This window comes from Nomascus leucogenys, chromosome 7b (assembly GCF_006542625.1).
Source record: "Nomascus leucogenys isolate Asia chromosome 7b, Asia_NLE_v1, whole genome shotgun sequence".
NCBI lineage: Eukaryota > Metazoa > Chordata > Mammalia > Primates > Hylobatidae > Nomascus > Nomascus leucogenys.
In genome coordinates, this window is record NC_044387.1 from 102,973,558 (window position 1) to 102,994,081 (window position 20,524).

General features: G+C 42.9%; 1 protein-coding gene across 1 annotated transcript in view; it reads left to right on the forward strand.

Moving 5' to 3' along the window:
* TENM3 (teneurin transmembrane protein 3) overlaps nt 1–20,524 on the forward strand; it is a 1,583,118-nt gene that overhangs the window by 1,545,957 nt on the left and 16,637 nt on the right. The window contains exons 29-30 of the mRNA XM_030816348.1: nt 13,510–13,685; nt 14,966–15,201. Coding sequence (XP_030672208.1) covers nt 13,510–13,685; nt 14,966–15,201 — 412 coding nt within the window. The remainder of the gene's footprint in view (nt 1–13,509; nt 13,686–14,965; nt 15,202–20,524) is intronic.

The following is a 20,524-nucleotide window of genomic DNA, read 5'->3' on the forward strand; positions in this document are numbered from 1 at the left end:
TTTCAGAATGAGCTTCTGAACCATTTCTTTATAATGAACTTAACTCAGTGCCCATGGCAAATGCACGACTCCCACTGACATCAGTTCTCATGCTGTAGGAGTGCCTCAGAGAAGGGATCCCCAAAGAGGAAAGACAGGCAATGTGAACAGCGCATGTGCTACACCTAAGCCTATTTCAAGTTCAAAATTGTATACCAAAAGCACAAATAAAGCAGGAAAATGCAATGATGATTATTCATTAATTAGAAATGATAGCATTAATTAGAAAAGATATGCCCATTGTTGTTGACACTGAATCCTGTTTTAAACAGCCTGGCTGCAGTGCCAGGCTGTGTACTCCTTACAGAGGTGACCACTGTAATCGCTTCCAATGTTAGAAGAATTATAGAGGTATCGGCTGGGTGCAGTGGCTCACACCTGTAATCCCAGCACTTTGGGAGGCTGAGGTGGGTGGATCACATGAGGTCAGGAGTTCAAGACCAGCCTGGCCAACATGGTGAACCCGTCTCTGCTAAAAATACAAAAATTAGCCAGGCGTGGTGGCACTTGCCTGTAATCCCAGCTACTCAAGGAGGCTGAGGTGCTACTCGGAGAGGCTGAGGCAGGAGAATGGCGTGAACCTGGGAGGCAGAGCTTGCAGTGAGCCGAGATTGCGCCACTGCACTCCAGCCTGGGCGACAGAGCAAGACTCTCTCAAAAAAAAAAAAAAGGAGGCTGAGGCAGGAGAATCGCTTGAACCCGGGAAGCAGAGGTTGCAGTGAGCCAAGATCATGCCACTGCACTCCAGCCTGGGTGAAAAGAGGCTCCATCTCAAAAAAAAATAAAAATAAAAAAAAGAAGAAGAAGAATTAGAGAGGTATCTTCCACCGGACAAAACTGAGAGGATATCCTTTCCTTTGATAGGCATCTGCCATCCAACCCTAAAAACTCAAACACTGAACCATGCATCATTGTTATTTCTGCCAAAAACTGCATTAAAAACTGAGCAGCCCACGTTATAAGTATATACATATATACACACACACACTTACACAAACACACACACACACATATCTTAAAATGGTGCTCAGCCACCTGCTTTATTTTCCTTTTCCTTTCTTCATGAAAGAAAACATTTAGGAGTTTAAGAATGATTTGTAAGTGATTTTATCAGTAGGTCACTTAAAATCATGGGAAAATTCTATTTTTGATAGAATTTTAAATATTCGATTTAGTAGAATCAAATAGTTTCTTTTTTTGCTGTTTTAATTGCTTCATAATTTTGCTTTAAATTATTAACCAAAACGTGTATTTCCAGGGACATCAATAAAGAAATGCATAGGCAATTTTCTAAAGTGGCTGCTGTACATTTCAAGCATTAACCTGAACACTATGAAGGCAATACTTTTATTAATACTTGATCTATTCCAATTCCCTTCTGCAGTCTAGTTTTTGAAAATCATTAGTTCTGCCCAGGTTTCAAAGGAGAAAAGGAACTGGGGAAATAGTATATTATTCAGATTACTCAAAAAATTGCACAAAAAATAAAAACAGATTAGTCAGATTTTCTCAGTTCATCAGCTGTGTCCCTGGAGTGTGTTGACAGCTGCAAGGTTGAATTAACTCTTTCAGGGTGTTTCATTTGGCAAATCAATGTTCTAGATGTGCTAACCTGTTCCATAACGGTTCGAGAGTAAATGCAGCTTCCACAAGTGTCCAGTTTCCTTTTTAATTATGCAACTGTCTAGATTAGATGATTTGATGGCCTCATATCTGTGTGCATCATCAGCTTCCCTTACACGGTGATTATCAGATGATTTACCCTAACACTAAGCTGTGTACACCAGCCATTTAAAATGATTGATAATAAAGCAAGAAGTTTACACGTGGAGGATCAGTGCAAGAGAACTTTTCATGTTTTACAATCACAGAACTGAAGTTTGACAATTGAGTGTTTCCTGGAGACTTTCCAGCATCTGTGGCCCATTCCTCTGACATCAAAATAAAAGCAATGCCAACAGCTCTCACTCCTGGATTCCGTAACTCCTCAGCCTCCCAGGAAGGTGTTCAACACAGAGAAAGTCCCTGGCCTATGTTTCAGGATCCTAGAGTGGTGTCAGAATATCTTGAGGCTGCAAATGCAGAACCAGTGTGGACACTGCACTTCTCTCTGGAGCTCTCTCCGGGTTGGGGAAGGCAGTCTATGAAGGAGATAGGATGGTTGGGGATACTATGTACATGCTTCAAGTCACCCCAACTCCTCACTTAGCTACACCGCCCTCCCCTACCCTATCATCACCACTACCATGTCTCCTAAACACACATACTGACATACTTCAAAAAAGATTTCTGAGACTTCAAGTTCATCCCAAAGCTTGGTGAAGCCGTGGTTCTTCAAGAGAGACCCCCACAACTTCTCGAAAATATTGATGTAAAGAAATACTCCTTTGTAGCGCTTTCTAAAAACTACTTTTTGTTCTCTTTAAGTGTATTTTAAGAGTGTAGGTCTGATGTAACTTAAGATTTTCCCATGACTGAGCTTTTTAATAAAAAAGTATATAAAAAGCAAAGGCTGAAAAACTTATAGTGTATTTTAAAGTAGTTAACTGATTAAGCATTTAATGAATGTAAGTCAAGCATCAGCTAGAAGAAAGATGTCATTCTGTTTCAAACTCTAGAAAAGAAAAGATGGGAGCAGGCGCAGTGGCTCACATCTGTAATCCCAACACTTTGGGAGGCCGAGGCGGGCAGATCATGAGGTCAGGAGATGGAGACCATCCTAGCTAACACGGTGAAGCCCCATCTCTACTAAAAATACAAAAAATTAGCCGGGTGTAGTGGCGGGCGCCTGTAGTCCCAGCTACTCAGGAGGCTGAGGCAGGAGAATGGCGTGAACCCGGAAGGTGGAGCTTGCAGTGAGCCGAGATCGCACCAGCCTGGGCAACACAGCGAGACTCCGTCTCAAAAAAAGAAAAAAAAAAAAAAGAAACGATGGAACCAAGTTTTTTTTTGTTTTTTTTTGTTTGTTTTTGAGATGGAGTCTCGCTCTGTTGCCCAGGCTGGAATGCAGTGGCGCTATCTCGGCTCACTGCAACCTCTGCCTCCCGGAGAATGTTCACGCCATTCTCCTGCCTCAGCCTCCCGAGTAGCTGGGACTACAGGTGCCCGCCACCACGCCCGGCTAATTTTTTTGTATTTTTAGTAGAGACGGGGTTTCACCGTGTTAGCCAGGATGGTCTCGATCTCCTGACCTCGTGATCCTCCCGCCTCGGCCTCCCAAAGTGCTGGGATTACAGGCGTGAGCCACCGCGCCCAGCTGGAACCAAGTTCTAATAAAGGCAAGCATAAGCTTTGCCAAAATTAGAAGAAAGTACTCATTTATAGAGGATGATGTTTTTAAGCTAGGTCAGTTAGCGTTATAGTAATAAAAGAAAGGTTACAGGAATGTTCTATCTGGAGGAGCAGAATGTATCTAAATGCATCAGACTATTCCTAGAGAAGTCAACAAATATTCAGGATGACTAAACCTCAAACCTTTAAACCCTCAAGGAAGGTCAGAATGGGCTTATGCAGTGGTTATTTATCATTTACAGCTAGTGAGAAAGGTTATGCCCAGGAATTTATCTTCACGTTCATATCGGTGTATCCATATCCAATGAAAGATTAGCTCATTCACCCCTTACTAATTTAATAAAGATTTCTAGTTTTTTAACTTAATTTTTAAAATGTACCTCATTCTCCTTAACACAACGATTAACCATAAGCATAGTTAATCCCATATGGGACTGGTCCAGGCAACACCAGCCTCTGAGGAAGCACTGTTTCCAAAAGCAGCTGTGCCACCTAATAAAGAAAATGAAAGTCTTTCCCATGCTACATTGCAAAGGCAAACAGATTGACAAATTATTAAATTATTTCAAACCTCTTAGGCTTTGATGAGGTGGGAAGTTTTCTGTGCTTTTTGATCATCAAGCATTTCCTATTTAACCCCTAATTTCCTGGCATTCATTCATTCACTCATGTGCTCATTCACTGAGTAAGAATTTATTATGTGCCAGGTACTGGCCTTAGGTGCTGGCGAATGCAGAGCTAGATGACACATTCCCTGCTTTCAAGGAGCTCAGAGTCCACTGGGAAAGAAAAACAAGTAAACAGTGATAAGAATGGTAAGTGCTAGCTGGGCGCGGTGGCTCACGCCTGTAATCTCAGCACTTTGGGAGGCCGAGGTGGGCGGATCACGAGATCAGCAGATCGAGACCATCCTGGCTAACAAGGTGAAACCCCGTCTCTACTAAAAATACAAAAAATTAGCCGGGCGCGGTGGCAGGTGCCTGTAGTCCCAGCTACTCGGGAGGCTGAGGCAGGAGAGTGGCGCGAACCCAGGAGGCAGAGCTTGCAGTGAGCCGAGATCGCGCCACTGCACTCCAGCCTGGGTGACAGAGCAAGACTCCGTCTCAAAAAAAAAAAAAAAAAAAAAAAAAAAAGAATGGTAAGTGCTAAGATAGTTGTTCGACAGGCCGTGGAAGTACAGAGGAGGATCATCTAAATCCGATTGAGAATTGGGGACGGGATGAGGCAAGAAAAACTTACCAAGGGAGGTAATTTTTAAGATCAGTGTTGCAAGTTGCGAATAAAGGCTACCCAGAAGAGAAAGAAAGAGACTGCTAGGCCACAGGAAAGCATTTACCCAGGAGCAGAACGTGGCAGGCTTTGGAAAGAACACAGCTTGGAATGACAGGAGCATCGAATGTGTGTGGGGAGGAGGGAGATGAAACCAGGGAGGGAGATGGTGCCTCTGCGCAGGTAGGGCTTGCACCGCTACGTGAAGAGCTGGACTGCGGTGGATCTTTCCTCCGGGGTAGGCGGGACTCTATTCAAGGAGTTTAACAGGGACAGCAACATAGCCAATCTGGTGACAATGTAAGGATAGATTTAAGGTAGAAAAGTAGGTTAGGAAAGGAAAGGTAGGAGGCAGTGGAGATCAGTCAGTCATTAGGAAATGAAATGTAACTTGCTGTCTGAATGTAAGAGGTAAGGGCAAAAGAGGATCAAGGATGAGTTTCTTTTTTCCCAACTTAGGTGACTAGTGGATACGGAGATACAGGGAAGAATTGTAGGTTGATCAACAAAAGATGAGTTCAGATTCGTAAATTATGACTTTGGGAGTACCATGGCACAGTCTAGCATGTGATAAAAAAAAAAAAAAATGTCTGATTGGAACTTAGAGGACAATTCCAAAGATGTGGACACGAGAGCTATTGGAAGAGCCGAAGCTATAAGTGTGAATAAAATCATATTGAAAGAGAACATAGAAGATCTGGTTACAAGTGGGAAAAAAAGGTGCAAATATGTGAGTTTACAGACTGAAGTTTCCTGTGGCTTCATAATAAAAGACAACAGCTGTGTTAATACTGAAGGATCCACTTTCTCCTACTGGATACTCTATGCCTAATTTTTTGAAATCTTCAAATCTGTGTCTTCCCTTGTATTTTGCATCATTTTCTGTATTTGATCTTCTTTCTTTGCTCCCTTTTGCTCCTTAACTGCCCAAATGTGGCCATTCCTCTGCCTCCCCTTACTTCTTGCACTTTGCACAATGTTCATTTTCTCTCTTAAAGCTTGTGAGTGGGTAACATCTTAGTCTCCATATTCTCTCATGTTAGACTGTTTTTCCTTCCCCTTCCTACTTACTCACCTCCGTTTTCCAAGTCATTGACACTCATGAGATGAAACTAAAAACCTGGGTTCCGGTCGCGATCGTGTCGCTTACTCCTAACTGCATGACTGTGACAGTCGGAGCACCTCTCTGGATTTTCTTGACCTCACCTCTAACATGAAAGGCTCCTTAGTAATGAAAAATCACTTCCTATTCAAAAGAAAATATGTGATTCTACCATTTCCTTCCAACTTCTCATAGGCCCCTGTCAAGGTGTATTCCAAAAGAAATAACACTTAACAAAAGTTACCAAGTTTCCTCTGCTAAAACAGTTATGCATATTGCATTTTGGTCAAACTAGTATCTTATATGTTATGTTGGTGGTAGAAATAGCAATTTATAGTAATAAATAGAATTTTCTCTTTCCAAATGGGCCACCTACTTTTTAAAAATCTTTCCCGCTTACTAGAAGCCTCACACAGCCCTCCCTGTCCTCGCTGAGTGCCAGGGTGTGGGTCCACGTATGGCTGAACAAGCACCAGGATACAAGGAGAACAAAAGAGAAGGAGGAGTTTGTCCTCTGAGCACTTCCAGACCCACGGAATAAATCCAGGAGGATGAGGGCATGCACAGTTCTGTTTTACAGACTCTTTGGAGCAAAAATTTTCCTCGCCATCAGCTGTCTAGCAGGTCTCCATTTCAAGACCAGATAGCTAAACAAATAAGCTGTATCCTACCCATGTCAGCCTTCCTCACTCGATAAACAATTTAAAAAAGAAAACAAAAGACTGTCTTAAACATGATTCTTCTCTTAACGATGGCTAACCCAGAATCCTTCAAATCCCGAAGGGAACTAATTCTGGAATGCCCTGACTTGGATGCCTTTGTCTCAAGGCCTGTGAATTTCAGAGCTGGGCATTATCACTTTGTCAGTTCTCCCTGATGTGGTAATGACTATGAAAGGAAAGAGTCATTGGGTCACTATTTTTGAATTTGATCCTTGAAGAAAATGTCATTTCTGTGACCATCTATCACTATGCTCAGCGTTCAAAAGGGCTGGACCAGAGAGGAGTGGGGGAGGCTCTGCCCTTGTCTACATGCCTCTGAACTCATGTTAGCTGGGGGGTGTTTGAAAAAAAAAAAAAAAAAGAATAGCAGCTTGATTGCAGACTGCTACCCTTTCTGGTTTTATGGAGCAAAGCACGGGTCAGAATTTGCCCCATCAGCAAGACCTCCTAATTAAATGCAGCAGCAACAAAGAAATTCACATTGGGGTTACCAACACCCACCCCATACAATTCTCACCCCTTTCTCATCAGTATCCCCTTAGCACCGAGACCAAACTCACCTGAAATAATACTTTCTTTTGTCTTTCTTCTCTTGCATTTTCCCTGCCATTTTTGATAATAGGTAGGTAGCAGGCAGGGAAGTATCAGGTGGTGCCATGATGTGGGCGTAGGCGACTGCTCTATTTCCCTTGGTGATAGAAGCATTTTCTATCCAGAACCTGATTTTTGAGCATTTCTTACTACCTTGCTACAAATTATGATTTGTCTATGAGATAATTGTTAAAATACATAAACCGCAGGTTCCTTCTCAGAAGACTTACATGTAAAATCTTTTGATGTTGTAAATCACATTATTGGCATTAAGATTCTGCATCAGCCCGCCGTTCCACGTTCACTGTTTGTGCACGTGTCCCTCCTCAGGAAGGACGATCAAGGAGTGATTTATGCCTACATGTTTAGTCATGACAGGGTTAGTAATTGTGTTCCACTTTACCTCAACAACAGATAAGAGGCTGTTACAAATTAGCAATGTGGGAAAAGTCTTGTGGTAACTGGTGACAAGATGGAGGAGATTGTTTGTTTTTGTTGTTGTTGGCTGTTAAACTATGGAAGGAAATTTGAGCCTAAGCAACTCTGTTAGATGGAAGAAAAGATTCTCCCTCTGTATAAAGTGTGTGTGTGTGTTTCTGGGTGTGTGTGTGTGTATTATATACACACGTATATACACTACGTATATTATATATACACATCACACACACATTATAGTGAAAGTGGGAGAAAGATGGGTTAATTAAGTCTTTCATGTGAGTTCTTACTGGGATCCAAGTCTGAAAGCAAACCCGTGTAACCCACGAAGCAGCTCTCAAAGCAGGCTAGTTCTGGGATGGCGCTGAGGAAGATCCCGAGGAAGGCCCACTCATAAGGAAACTTGAACATTTATCCCATCTGGAGGCCTTCAGAATGAACCCAAACCAACATCTGCTGCTGTCTTGCCTGCCCAGAACAGGCTTGGTTTTGTCCGGAGAAAGCAGTCACATTTCAGTGACTCTCATTCCGGCTTCCCTAGGTGAAAATGACAGGTGTGGGGAGGGCATTGCCGCCATTATATATGTAACGACATATGCTGGTCTCATCTTCGAGTCAGGCCAATTCAGGGTCAGGCTGAATTCTGGACTACCAGTCCACAGAAGGGATAAAGAGTACGTCACTCCGCAAAAGAGCCCACCTCCAGAGTTAGAATGACTTCTCTGCCCTGGTGTATGCGCTTCTCTAAAGCTGTGCTCTCATTTACACATACTCTTCTCAAAAGCAGAAGATAATTTTAAAAACATAACCTTTGGTTAAAGAAGCCATTTTATGGGGAAGCACCAAAGACGATAAATACTCCTGTTGTCAAGTTTTAAAGAAAGTTTTCGAGAACTGCAAATTGTTTCCACTTGAATAAATTTGAAGTATCAATAGGCTGTTGACATTGGGTTGGTAACAATCTAAATCAGTTGATTTTACTCTCAGTTGAGCATCTACTGAAGATGTTTAAGTAGGAAGGTATTATAATCACAGTGTTTCAGAAGATTGATTTGGTATCACTGAATATGGGAAGAGGCAGATAGACCCATTTTAAAAGTCTAGGGCAGCTCTGGGAATAGAAAGATAAATATCTGAGAGACATTACCAAGGAAAAGGAAAAAGTTAGGAGCTTCACATCTGCAAGGGGCAGAGGGAGAGAAAATTTCACGTCAGGTTGAGTATAGCATTCTCAGCTGAGAATGACTGAGGCTGCGATTCTCTGAGGCATTTGTCGATAATCCCACTACTTAGGAAAGTTTAAAAAGAGATTTAAAAATATACCACAAAAGCTACAACAGCAACTAGGCAAACATGCAATCCAAATTAAAGACGAACAAACAGATAAACATCAAATAAGGGCATCTCATCAGTGGAAGAGCGGTAGGTCACGGAGAGCCTGAGGAAGTTTGTCCTTTCCAGCAAGAGTCCTTTGTAAAGAGGGGTCAGGCGGGAGCAGGAAGGAATGTGCTGTGTTATGAATTTGAGACCATGAGGCTAAGGCCAGAGGAATGCAATGGAGGGCATGAAGTTGATGTTCCATTCAAATTCCCCGCAGCCTATTGCATTGTACATTCAAAAAGCTAATAAAAGAAAACTACCTCTCAAATCTACAAGCTCGGCAGGGCTAGTTCACCATTAAGGCCAAGCAACATTCAGTTGAGCCACACAGTTGCAAATAAGCAGAGAATCTGCCCAGAGGCATATCTAGTTATTGAAAAGGTCTTTTTAAGACCTGGAGTCAGAGTATTTCAGAGGCTCGTTGGACATTCGTTGGTGCATTGGTTTTCTTCTTTTGTGGAGGTAAAGAAGAGTAGCCTGATGTTTATGGAAGTACCTGAGAGTCGTCTTTGAAGACATTTTCTTTCACTCCCTTAGTCAGAGTCCCCGGGTCATTTTTTTAATGTCTTTCCTTCGTCTTGTTTTCATTTCTGTTGACATAGGTGCTAATCTGTGAAAAAGTTTTTACTCGTCCGCACTGAAATGAAAAAAAAAAAAAGATGTGGAGAATGTTTTCATAAAGCTTTATTCGTTGCTTTTAAAGAGCAGTCCTAGGCCGGGTGCGGTGGCTCACGCTTGTAATCCCAGCACTTTGGGAGGCCGAGGCGGGTGTATCATGAGGTCAGGAGTTTGAGACCAGCCTGGCCAAGATGGTGAAACCCTGTCTCTATTAAAAATACAAAAAAAAAAAAATTACAGGCACAGTGGCAGGTGCCTGTAATCCTAGCTACTCAGGAGGCTGAGGCAGGAGAATCGCTTGAACCTGGGAGGCAGAGGTTGCAGTGAGCCAAGATCGTGCCACTGCACTCCAGCCTAGGCAACAGAGCAAGACTCCGTCTCAAAAAATAAATAAATACATAAATAAAGAACAGTCCTCTTGGCCGGGCGTGGTGGCTTACTCCTGTAATCGCAACACTTTAGGAGGCCAAGGCGGGTGGATCACCTGAGGACAGGAGTTTGAGACCAGCCTGACCAATATGGTGAAATCCCATATCTACTAAAAATACAAAAATTACCTGGGCATGGTGGCGGGGGCCTCTAATCCTAGCTACTCAGGAGGCTGAGGGAAGAGGATTGCTTGAACCCAGGAGGCGGAGGTTGCAGTGAGCTGAGATCGGGCCACTGCATTCCAGCCTGGGTAACAGAGTGAGACTTGTCTCAGGAAAAAAAGAAAAAAAAAAAAAACAGTTCTTTTGAAAGAACTCACCTTGCAGTTAGGTCCTGCCTCTCTTTGATACGTTTAAGTGGCCTTATTTATGAAACGATGGGAGTAACAAGTAGTAGTTTTTAATTTAAAAACCCTGTGTTGATCCCTGGTTTTTTTTCATGGTTTGTAAAATTGGCAAGTCAGGGAGCCACTCTCACCCCCACCTTAGGTTCCTCATTAAAACCTCGCTTTCTTTAAACTTTCTTCAGCACCTCATGTTCTCCAGTGAGGAGATCTGCCCAAGGCTGCCTTCCAGTATGACTCTGTGCTGGCCGCTGTGCCTCAGCCGGGCCCCTGCACCCCGACACCTTCCTCCGCAGCCCTCCCAGCCCCGCCCGGGCCCCCGCCTGGCTGCCTGATCCCACAGCCTAGTTCACCACTAAGGCCAAGCAACGGTCAGTTGAGCCACACAGTTGCAAATAAGCAGAGAATCTGCCCAGAGGCATATCTAGTTCTATTCTGGGGCCTGGCTTCGTCCTCACCTGGGTGCAGCTCTTCCCCAGCTATGTCAGCACGAACACATCTCCCCTTCTGCTCACTCTGGTGAGCGGTAGCCTCACAGGACACTCATTTTTAATAGTTAAATTGTCATGTATGTGACCTCTGCTCACCCAGACGTCTCTGTTTTCACAATATTCTCACACTTTAGCTTGCACGGAAAGGCTGTTCTGAAACTGTTGGGTGCCGGGTTAGATAGGAGCTCTGAGGACCCTGACACCGGAGCAGCCTTCCTTGTGCAAACACTTCAGCCCTGTTAGTGCCTGCACTTAGCTTCAGCTACTCCTTGGAAGGCACAAATTCAGAACTTCCAGGGCTAAACTGTTAAGCTGGGCCACTAAGATCCCAGCTTAACCCTCTGTCATTCTAACTGTACTACCTACAAATGTTACTTGTATTTTTATTTCCCAAAGAACCAAAGGCTAATAGGTGAGAGTCTGAACTTTCAGCTTCCTGGGCTGTATCTCCCTGTGCCCAGGATCCTGTGATACAGAATGCCTGCCCAGCAGGGAATGGAATGTGTGGTAAGCCAATGAAAGAGCAAAGTCAGAGGTTGCAGAAATGCCTTCTACAGGAGAAAGGTGAAGTTTCTGCTTCAGATTGAATGGGGCTAGAAAATATAAACCAGCAAAAGGGTCAAAAAAGGGCAGAGGAGAATGAATCAGCAAGCTGCTTGCAGGTGGTACCATCTATATAAAGCTAGAGTTCCCAGCTTTAAATCAGGCACTGTGATCTACAGGAGGGCTAATGGGCCTGGGGTCAGCTGCACAAAAGTCCCAGTTATGGTCCAGTCAAGAGATAGAGTGAGAGCCAGATCAAATCAGCTAACCATGTCGTATTTTCATTTTCCATCTCTGAAATGGGGGGAAAATAGTGCAATACAGAATTCTATGTAGAGGCATTCAAAAGGGCATTAATTTTTTTTAACCCAATAGCACGTTCTTCACATCATACCATGAGATGTGTAATGTGCTGCAAGACTTATGCCAAACTGAACGACAGAACTTTAGGCTGGTTTTGTCAATAATTCTGTAACTCTGCACTGCTTGCTCTTAAATAAACCAGTGCGTGTTTGTTTCTTCAAGAGCAATAATGTCTTCAAAAAAGTGATCACAGCAATAAACTCTGTTGGATTTCTGTCATTTATGCCCTCCTTTGCTAGGGGCATTTGGGTTGGTGGGGAGGACATCTTCAGCTCTGCCTTTTGTGAGTCTAAACAATGATTCCACTTAATGGTGCATTTGCTTCCTCTGCGTCTCCATTCCTGGCTTCTCCCTCCCGAGTGCCCGTTCCTGCCGCTGGCTGAGCAGCGTGGCAGGTTGTCAGATCATGTCAGTCAAACCCATGATCTGATCAATACTGTCCCCACCGAATTAATGGGATCAGCTCATCACCGGGCACGGAACAGACCTCCGTCCCTCGCCTTCCTCCTCTCTTTCTTCCCTCTCTCTACTATAGCATTGTCCCGGCGGAGTCTTCTCTGTCTTTACCACCTAGGATCTTCTCCTAATGAACAACCACATTTTTCAAAATGAGTGTTTCACTAAAAACTCCCTGTCTCATAAACAAGTGAAACTGAAAAAACAAATGAAACACCTCTATCCTTTTATTCCAAAATATGACTTAAGTACCTTTTTTACTCCTCACTCCTGTGTGGCCCCGTGTTTTCACCTATGATTATGATCCCCTGTCACTGTTTTCCTCCCCTGGTAACCTGTCTTTCTCTAACAGCATTGTTTCTCTGTTAGTTCTGTGTCTGGGTTTATTTTAAGTAGGATGTTGATTCAGGTCTCCATCTCACTGGGAACCTTCGATTAGTGAAGCAGTCTTAGAATCAATCTGAAATCCACCCTTTAGTATATTGTGGTCCCAAGGAAACTCCTAATTTCTCATCCAGAATTTTGCTTTTTTTTAATTTCTTCAGACGACACTGTCATTTTTGAAATTTTCTCTGGTGCTGCCACAAATAGAAAAGTCACAAAAATTCAATTCTTCAGTCAAATGTTGTATCTATGATGCATATTTATGAGCACAGAACAGCTTTTAAAATGTGTTTTAACACTCAAATTATAAGTTCCTCTTGTATTTGTCTGCTAAAAAGAGTGTGTAATAAAAAAACAAATAATCATTAAATGTCAGGAAATATTGCATCTCATTTCAGTGAACACAGTAAATCATCATGCAAGATATTCCCCATTCTTTCAATATCACTGTAGACAAGATGGGTTATCATCACCACCGCCAGCATTCAAGCTCTAATTTACCATTGTGAAGTATGTCAATCACTAAGAAATAAGAAAGTCTTTAAAAGGTTCTTATTTTATTAATTTGTTGAAGATGTCTGAAGATACTAAAAGGATTTTTTACATATGCAAATACATACATGCACGTAAACATACTGTACTGTACTGGCACCGAGGGAGTAAGTCAGTAAATCTTTAAGAACTGACATAACAGTGAATTAAATCTACTTTATAGAAAATATGAAGGAATACTAAGGAATTTAATATCAGCAAACATGTTCCCTTTGAAACAGCAAATTAGATGTGCAGGAGGATTTTGGTCACACTTGAAAGAATCATGTGCTGAGATGGAGAGCTGGTCTGTTTACTCGTGTTCTCACCAGTGAGGTTTTTCTGTGTTAAACGGGTTTTTGATTACTTCAAAGCATGTTTGAAGTCCTCACTCTGCATCGCTCATGCAAAGACAAATGTTCCTCCAAATTTGTGCAACTAATATTGCTACACATTATATTTATAAGTCAGAAGAAACTGCAGTTTCCTATTTAACACCAAGTTAATGCGTCTTGTATTTAGCTATGACAGTGAAGGTCGTCTGACAAATGTTACGTTTCCAACTGGAGTGGTCACAAACCTGCATGGGGACATGGACAAGGCTATCACAGTGGACATTGAGTCATCTAGCCGAGAAGAAGACGTCAGCATCACTTCAAATCTGTCCTCGATCGATTCTTTCTACACCATGGTTCAAGGTAAACACGAAAGCATCATTTTAAACTGATCATTTTAAAGTACCACCAGCACCCAGATGGAAGGCGGCAACACCCATTTTCCAAGATGAACCAGAAAAGGGAAGGTGAAAATACAAACCTCTAGAAATATTGGTGACATAATCTACAGTGTACATGTAATACTTATTTAGTTATATAGACATATTTTAAAACCACATATAAAATAATCTGTCAACCTTGGAATAGTGTCTGTTTCCATTCCCATATATTAAAACAACTTCATTCCAGCCCTTCACATGCATCATCAGACGATTTTTGCACCACCCACGAGTTTTCCAGAGCAGGTCTCTGACCGCCATCTAAGTACAGTAGTTTGAGACCTAGCACTTTTTGAGTCCATATGTGATGCAGTATTGTAATCTGCATATCATGGAAATTTTATCCCAAATTCCAACTACACATTCATGTAATGCCTGGAGTGTCCATTTTTTCATTCCATCTATAGTCATCTGGATGCCATATCTCCATAATGGACCTTCCTTGCCATATTCCTTTCTAAATTTGAAAAAGCCTGTCTACAATGACATGTGTAATTGTGAGTTCACAACTCTAAGAATAATTACTAAATCTGTATTCAACTTTTTGACTCATTTTTTTTACCTGTTCCATGAAGTAATCTCTAACCATCTAAAACTGCTATTGCTTGAATTCATTCCTTCCCCAAATGGTCCTATATTATTTCAAAATTTTAAACTGAGGCAGTAGTCTACAATATGAGCTTTTTTGTATAAAATATAAAACGTCTTCCTTTATTGAAGTCAATTTCGGAGGGAACATTGCTTTCTATTTTTGGTATTCAAGATATAGATATTAATCCTTTCAAAGGATCTTTGACAGAAGATGCAGGGATTGGGAGCAGGGGACGGAAGTCTTCCAAGACCTTGGAGGTGTGTACACCACCCTCCTGAGAGATCACATATGTGCCTCTTTACAAAATATGTATTTAGTGCACATCCCATGGAGGCTGAGCTCTCATTTCATCAGGGAAATGAGAAAAAGAAGTCCATTAAACTGGAGAAGGACTTCAAATTCCCCTAAAGTTTGCCTTTAATATTTAGCCAAACCTCTGACAGCATGAAATGCCGGGGATCAAAGTTGTTTTGTTTCTTTCTAAAAGGACATCATCAGGTACTCCTTATTCCTAGTCAACTTTTAGAAATTTAGATCCCATCTCATGGCACAACCGGCCAAGTATTTAATCCATATCTAATAGTTCATGTTTTGTGCTTCTTGTTCTTTAGATCAGTTAAGAAACAGCTACCAGATTGGTTATGACGGCTCCCTTAGAATTATCTACGCCAGTGGCCTGGACTCACACTACCAAACAGAGCCGCACGTTCTGGCTGGCACCGCTAATCCGACCGTTGCCAAAAGAAACATGACTTTGCCTGGTGAGAACGGTCAAAACTTGGTGGAATGGAGATTCCGAAAAGAGCAAGCCCAAGGGAAAGTTAATGTCTTTGGCCGCAAGCTCAGGGTACGTACGTGTTGTGGAGCAGGAGATAGCTGCAGCCCTCTGATCTGTGCAGATCACCCTGAGGGCAGGATGCGTCTCCTGCTCACCCCCCTATGTCTACGCTGAATATGAGCACTACGCTCATTGTGGTTCCAACCCCACATGGGCCTGTTCTGGCAGGTGCAGCTGGGGAGGCTGGAGGGAGGTCAGGTCGTGAGAGGGCTGAGAAGAAAAAGCAATAGGACACTAGAGGGAGAAGGAGATCAGGAGTGAAGGTAAAGCCATGACCATGAAAACCAGCTCCAGACATCTTCCAGGTCACTTTCCTAGAGCCATGGTCCATTCCCAAAGTGGACTCTGGCTGCTGCTCTTTGTTCTGCTGAGCCCCAGACGCTGCCGCCACCTGCATCCCCGTTTGCTGCCTCTACTCACTGCTGCTTCCCAGGGCCCCTGCTGCCTTGGGCCACTGCAAACGCAAAGCTAGTTCACAGGCCTCCTCTTGCTCAGCTGTCCTGAAGCAGGGGTCACGTGCACGCATGCACACAGCATCACACCTGTTCTCAGATGCAGGAGTTCATCAAAAGACAAAGACATGGATGACAGCTGTGACCCTCACTCTGCATACCAAAGACACAGCACCTAACTAGAGTTCAAAAAAATGCGGGTTGCAGATGAGGCTCTACTTTTTGCTAATAGTAAACCTTGTGGGAGAATCAGAACATCTCTGAATCTGTTTCCTTATCTATATAATGGTATCTATATTATGATATAGATTATACATTATCTAAATACCATAATAAGATAGGAGATATATATCTATATAGATAGATAGATAGATAGATAGATAGATAGATAGATAGATAGATAGATAGATAGGATATATATATATATAGCGATATTGCAGATAAATGAAATTTACCCTATACTACCTCTGTTTTACACAGCTGTTACAAGAATCAAATGAGATAATGTGAAAGTACTTTGAAAACAGGCCAGGCACGGTGGCTCATGCCTGTAATCCCAGCACTTTGGGAGGCCAAGGTAGGCGGATCACTTAGGGTCAGGAGTTCAAGACCAGCCTGGGCAACATGGTGAAACCCCATCTCTACTAAAAATACAAAAATCAGCCAGGCATGGTGGCGGGTCCCTGTAATCTCAGCTTCTCAAGAGGCTGAGGCAGGAGGATCGCTTGAACACGAGAGGCGGAGGTTGCAGTGAGTCAAGATCACGCCACTACACTCCGGCCTGGGAGACAGAGCAAGATTTTGTCTCAAAACAAGAAAAGAAAAGGCATGGTTATATATTCCCTGACCCTAAAGCAGATAGCCTCTTCTACTCACACACCAGATGGATAGGAAAGGGCTGTTGGGCTTGCTGGATAGTAAAATTTCACTGGAAACAGGGAGGAAGGGGAAATAGTTTGTCCAGAAACTGACCACATAACATATTGCCTGTTATTCTTGGAGACAAGTTATAAGTAAGTGTGCAGTTTTTTTTTCGTTGTAATGCTGCTTTGCAGGACATAAAAGGAACTTAGGCAGATGAGAGGGAAAGAGAGGAAACCCAGTCTGAAGTCCCTGGTTCTCTGCCTAATCCTAAATGAAGAAAATACCTCACTTGAGGAAGGAAGAGGCCATTGCACACAGGCATGGGTGTTACTTTCTTTCTAAATGGCAGAGCCACAATGCCTCAGCAAGACGTTTTAGAAAATACGCTACTTAAAATGGCCTGTGCCATCCCACTGAAAGGAGAGTTCCAGCTGATATGTTTGATTGCTCTCAGAGAGACAATGCCAAGATCACAAGGGAGGGCTTCTTACTTTCAAGATAAGATTGGATGTGCCAGCTCTGACTACTAATTTCATTCCTCTGTGGATTCTAAGAGAGAAATTCTAGGGAGAAAGTGATGATATGAAAATCTGGTTTAAGGACTGAGCCTGGAGTCTGCCAGAATAGAGAAGAGGGGAGAGAAGAGGAAGTCCTGAGCCCACGAAGACAGCGAGAATCAGCCCAGAGAGCCACCGTTTCCCTTCCACTCTTTCCTGAGACAGAGGATGCCTCCTCTCTTACCTTGCATTATTTCCTAGCAGAAAGTTCTGTTCATTTTTAAGTTGTTGACCTAAATTTAGCTATGTGCCTGTCACATGGTGGGCACTCAAATATTTATCCAATAAAGGAAAGAATGAGGAAAGCCAGCCTTACGATATGAATTCTCTCTGTGCCATTGCATCTAGATCTTCCCAAGGGAGGGGCTATGTGAACACATCCTTGCAAATGTTTGACTGCTATAAATCTAACACTAGAAATAATAGGTTAAATGGAGATACTAGAGATATTCTGTCTATATATATATATATGCGTGTGTTTATATATATATATACATATATATATATATATTTTCTTTTTGAGATGGAGTCTCAATCTGTCACCCAGGCTGGAGTACAGTGGCGTGATCTTGGCTCACTGCAACCTCTGCCTCCTGGGTTCAAGTGATTCTCATACCTCAGCCCACCCAGTAGCTAGGACTACAGACACGCACCATTATGCCTGGCTAATTTTTGTATTTTTGGTAGAGACGGGGTTTTACCATGTTGGCCAGGCTGGTTTTGAACTCGGGACCTCCAGTGATCTGCCCACCTCGGCCTCCCAAAGTGCTGGGATTACAGGCGTGAGCCATCATGCCTGGCCATATATATATATATATATATATATATGTTTAAAAAGTAAAAAAGGCAGGGAGTAGAAACAGAAAAATCATATAAGAAAACAGCAATGTAAAAAGCATTTCTGTGAAACAGTGCATTAAGGGACAGGCTGGACACAGCAGAAAATAACAAGCACAGAAAACTGTGATAGAGATGTAAGGAAGCAGAATAAAGACAACTATTCTGTACTTACTTGTTTGTAGCTCATTTTTTTAAAAAAAGACACATAGATAGCAGTTGCTTATCTGTGCTTTATAATATTTAGTAAATATTCCTAGGTTTTATCAGTGCTGGATTGTAGAACCAGCCTTCAATCAATTACAAAAAATTGTCATGGTGTTCTAATAATAAAATTCATCCCCTAAAGCTGCCCAAGATTCAGAGGCTTAGAGAAAAAAAATCATAGTGAATCATTTTCAAAAAGTAAATCTCAAAATTTGAAAGCCAAACGTGTGTTTACAGGCATGCATAAATATGATAGCATATTTAAATCTCATTATGCCAGCCACATTTGCATAGTGGCCTATTTCTCACTTTAATCTGAGCAGCACGGTGTAGCATGGGACTGCACAATGCACTTGGCACCTGCTGACGGAGCAGACACACACAACAACCTGTAGCAAGTTGATGCTCTAACAGGAACAGAAGAGAGCCTTGATATCGCCACCCAGTGTACTGGGGAATGAGCCTGCCCTTCCTTACTTCCCCCCATGACATCTTGCCTAAGTGAGTGTAATCCCATCTGCTGGCATCACTCCCTGGGAAAATTGTGTAGCGTCATATTCTTTTCAAGTATATTCCAGAGGGAAGATTATAGCTGCCCACTCCCAACATCAAAGTGATGTTGTGATTAATTACAATCATGCTGGACATGATCTTTGCAAATGGAGATTTTTTTCCATGCTTACTTAAAGGAAGTATCCTTCACAAAGGAATTCATGGTGATCTCATTCATACACAACAAATGGATTCATTTTTATATAGCTGGAGGTGTAGCAGCGATCTGAGATAAGGTTTCACTTTTAGATTGTTATTTAAGTGTGTGTGTGTGTGTGTGTGTATAAATATATATTTTTTTTCTTGAGACAGGGTCTTGCTGGGACGCCCAGGCTGGAGTGCAATAGTGTGATCTTGGCTCACTGCAGCCTCGACTTCACAGGCTCAAGTGATCCTCCCACCCCAGGCTCCCAAATAGCTGGGACTACAGGCGCCCCCACACCTTGCTAATTTTTGTACTGTTGTAGAGACAGGGTTTCACCATGTTGCCCAGGCTGGTCTCAAACTGCTGACCTTAAGTGATCTGCCCGCCTCGGCCTCCCAAAATCTTGGAATTACAGACATGAGCCACCCCTCCCAGTCTTAACCTGATATTTTTAATAATTAAAAATATTTATTAAAAGGCTACCAGAAGACCAGACACAGTGGTTTACACCTGTAGTCCCAACACTTTGGGAGGCTGAGGTGCGTGGATTGCCTAAGCCCAGGAGTTTGAGACCAGCCAGGGCAACATGGGGAGACCCCGTCTCTACTAAAAATACAAAAATTAGCCGGGTGTGGTGGCGCACGCCTCTAGTCTCAGCTACTCACGGGGCTGAGGTGGGAGGATCACTTGAGCCCAGACAGTCGAGGCTGCAGTGAGCCGAGATCACACTACTGCTCTCCAGCCTAGGTGTCCCAGCAAGACCCTGTCTCAAGAAAAAAAAAAAAAAAAAAAGCCACTGAAGCCTGGAATAATGCTGATACTTCATGACTGTAACAAAAAAAAAAAAAGACTTGAAAAGTTGCCCTGACGTCATAAAGATGTGGTGAAGCAAGACCATGTCCTGGAACGCAGGTGCCCCTTGTCTGCTCTTTGTTCACAACACCCAAAGGAGAAGGTCCAGGCACGGTGAGGGGGTGAAAAACATGAGATCTGTTAGTATCTTTTGAAATTTTCCATACTGAATAACAGAGAGCGGTGTCTGGAAACAGTAAGAATGGTTAAAGCCTTGGCTTGTGTTGGGAATTTGGGAAAAACATAGCCACGTTCTAACTCATTCCTCATTACTTTGGTTTGAGGATACAGGAAAGGCACGGCATCCAGTATTTGTCTGGATAAAAGAAAAATCATAACTTCTGTCCAGATGCTGGGTCTCACTGCTTCCAGATGCTTGTCCAAGGCACACACAGTGATGGCATCATCTGACTTGCATCTGGGTATTTCGGTGTCACCTAGCCACACTCACAAACCAAAGGTGCAAATCGGAAGCCAGGGCTCACGCCTGTGATCCCAGCACTTTGGGAGGCCGAGGCGGGTGGATCACCTGAGGTCAGGAGTTCAAGACCAGCCTGGCCAACATGGTGAGACCCCGTCTCTACTAAAAATACAAAAACTAGCAAGGCGTGGTGGCACATGATTGTAATCCCAGCTACTCAGGAGGCTAAGGCAGGAGAATTGCTTGAACCTGGAGGAGGAGGTTGCAGTAAGCCAAGATTGCACCACTGCACTCCAGCCTGGGTGACAGAGTGAGACCCCGTCTAAAAAAAAAAAAAAAAAAAAAAAAAATCAGAAGCCCGAGCAGCATGGGGTTCCATGCCTGTCTCCCTACAGCAGCACGTCACACCCACTCTGTGGTCCAGATTTCCCATACTCCAACCAGA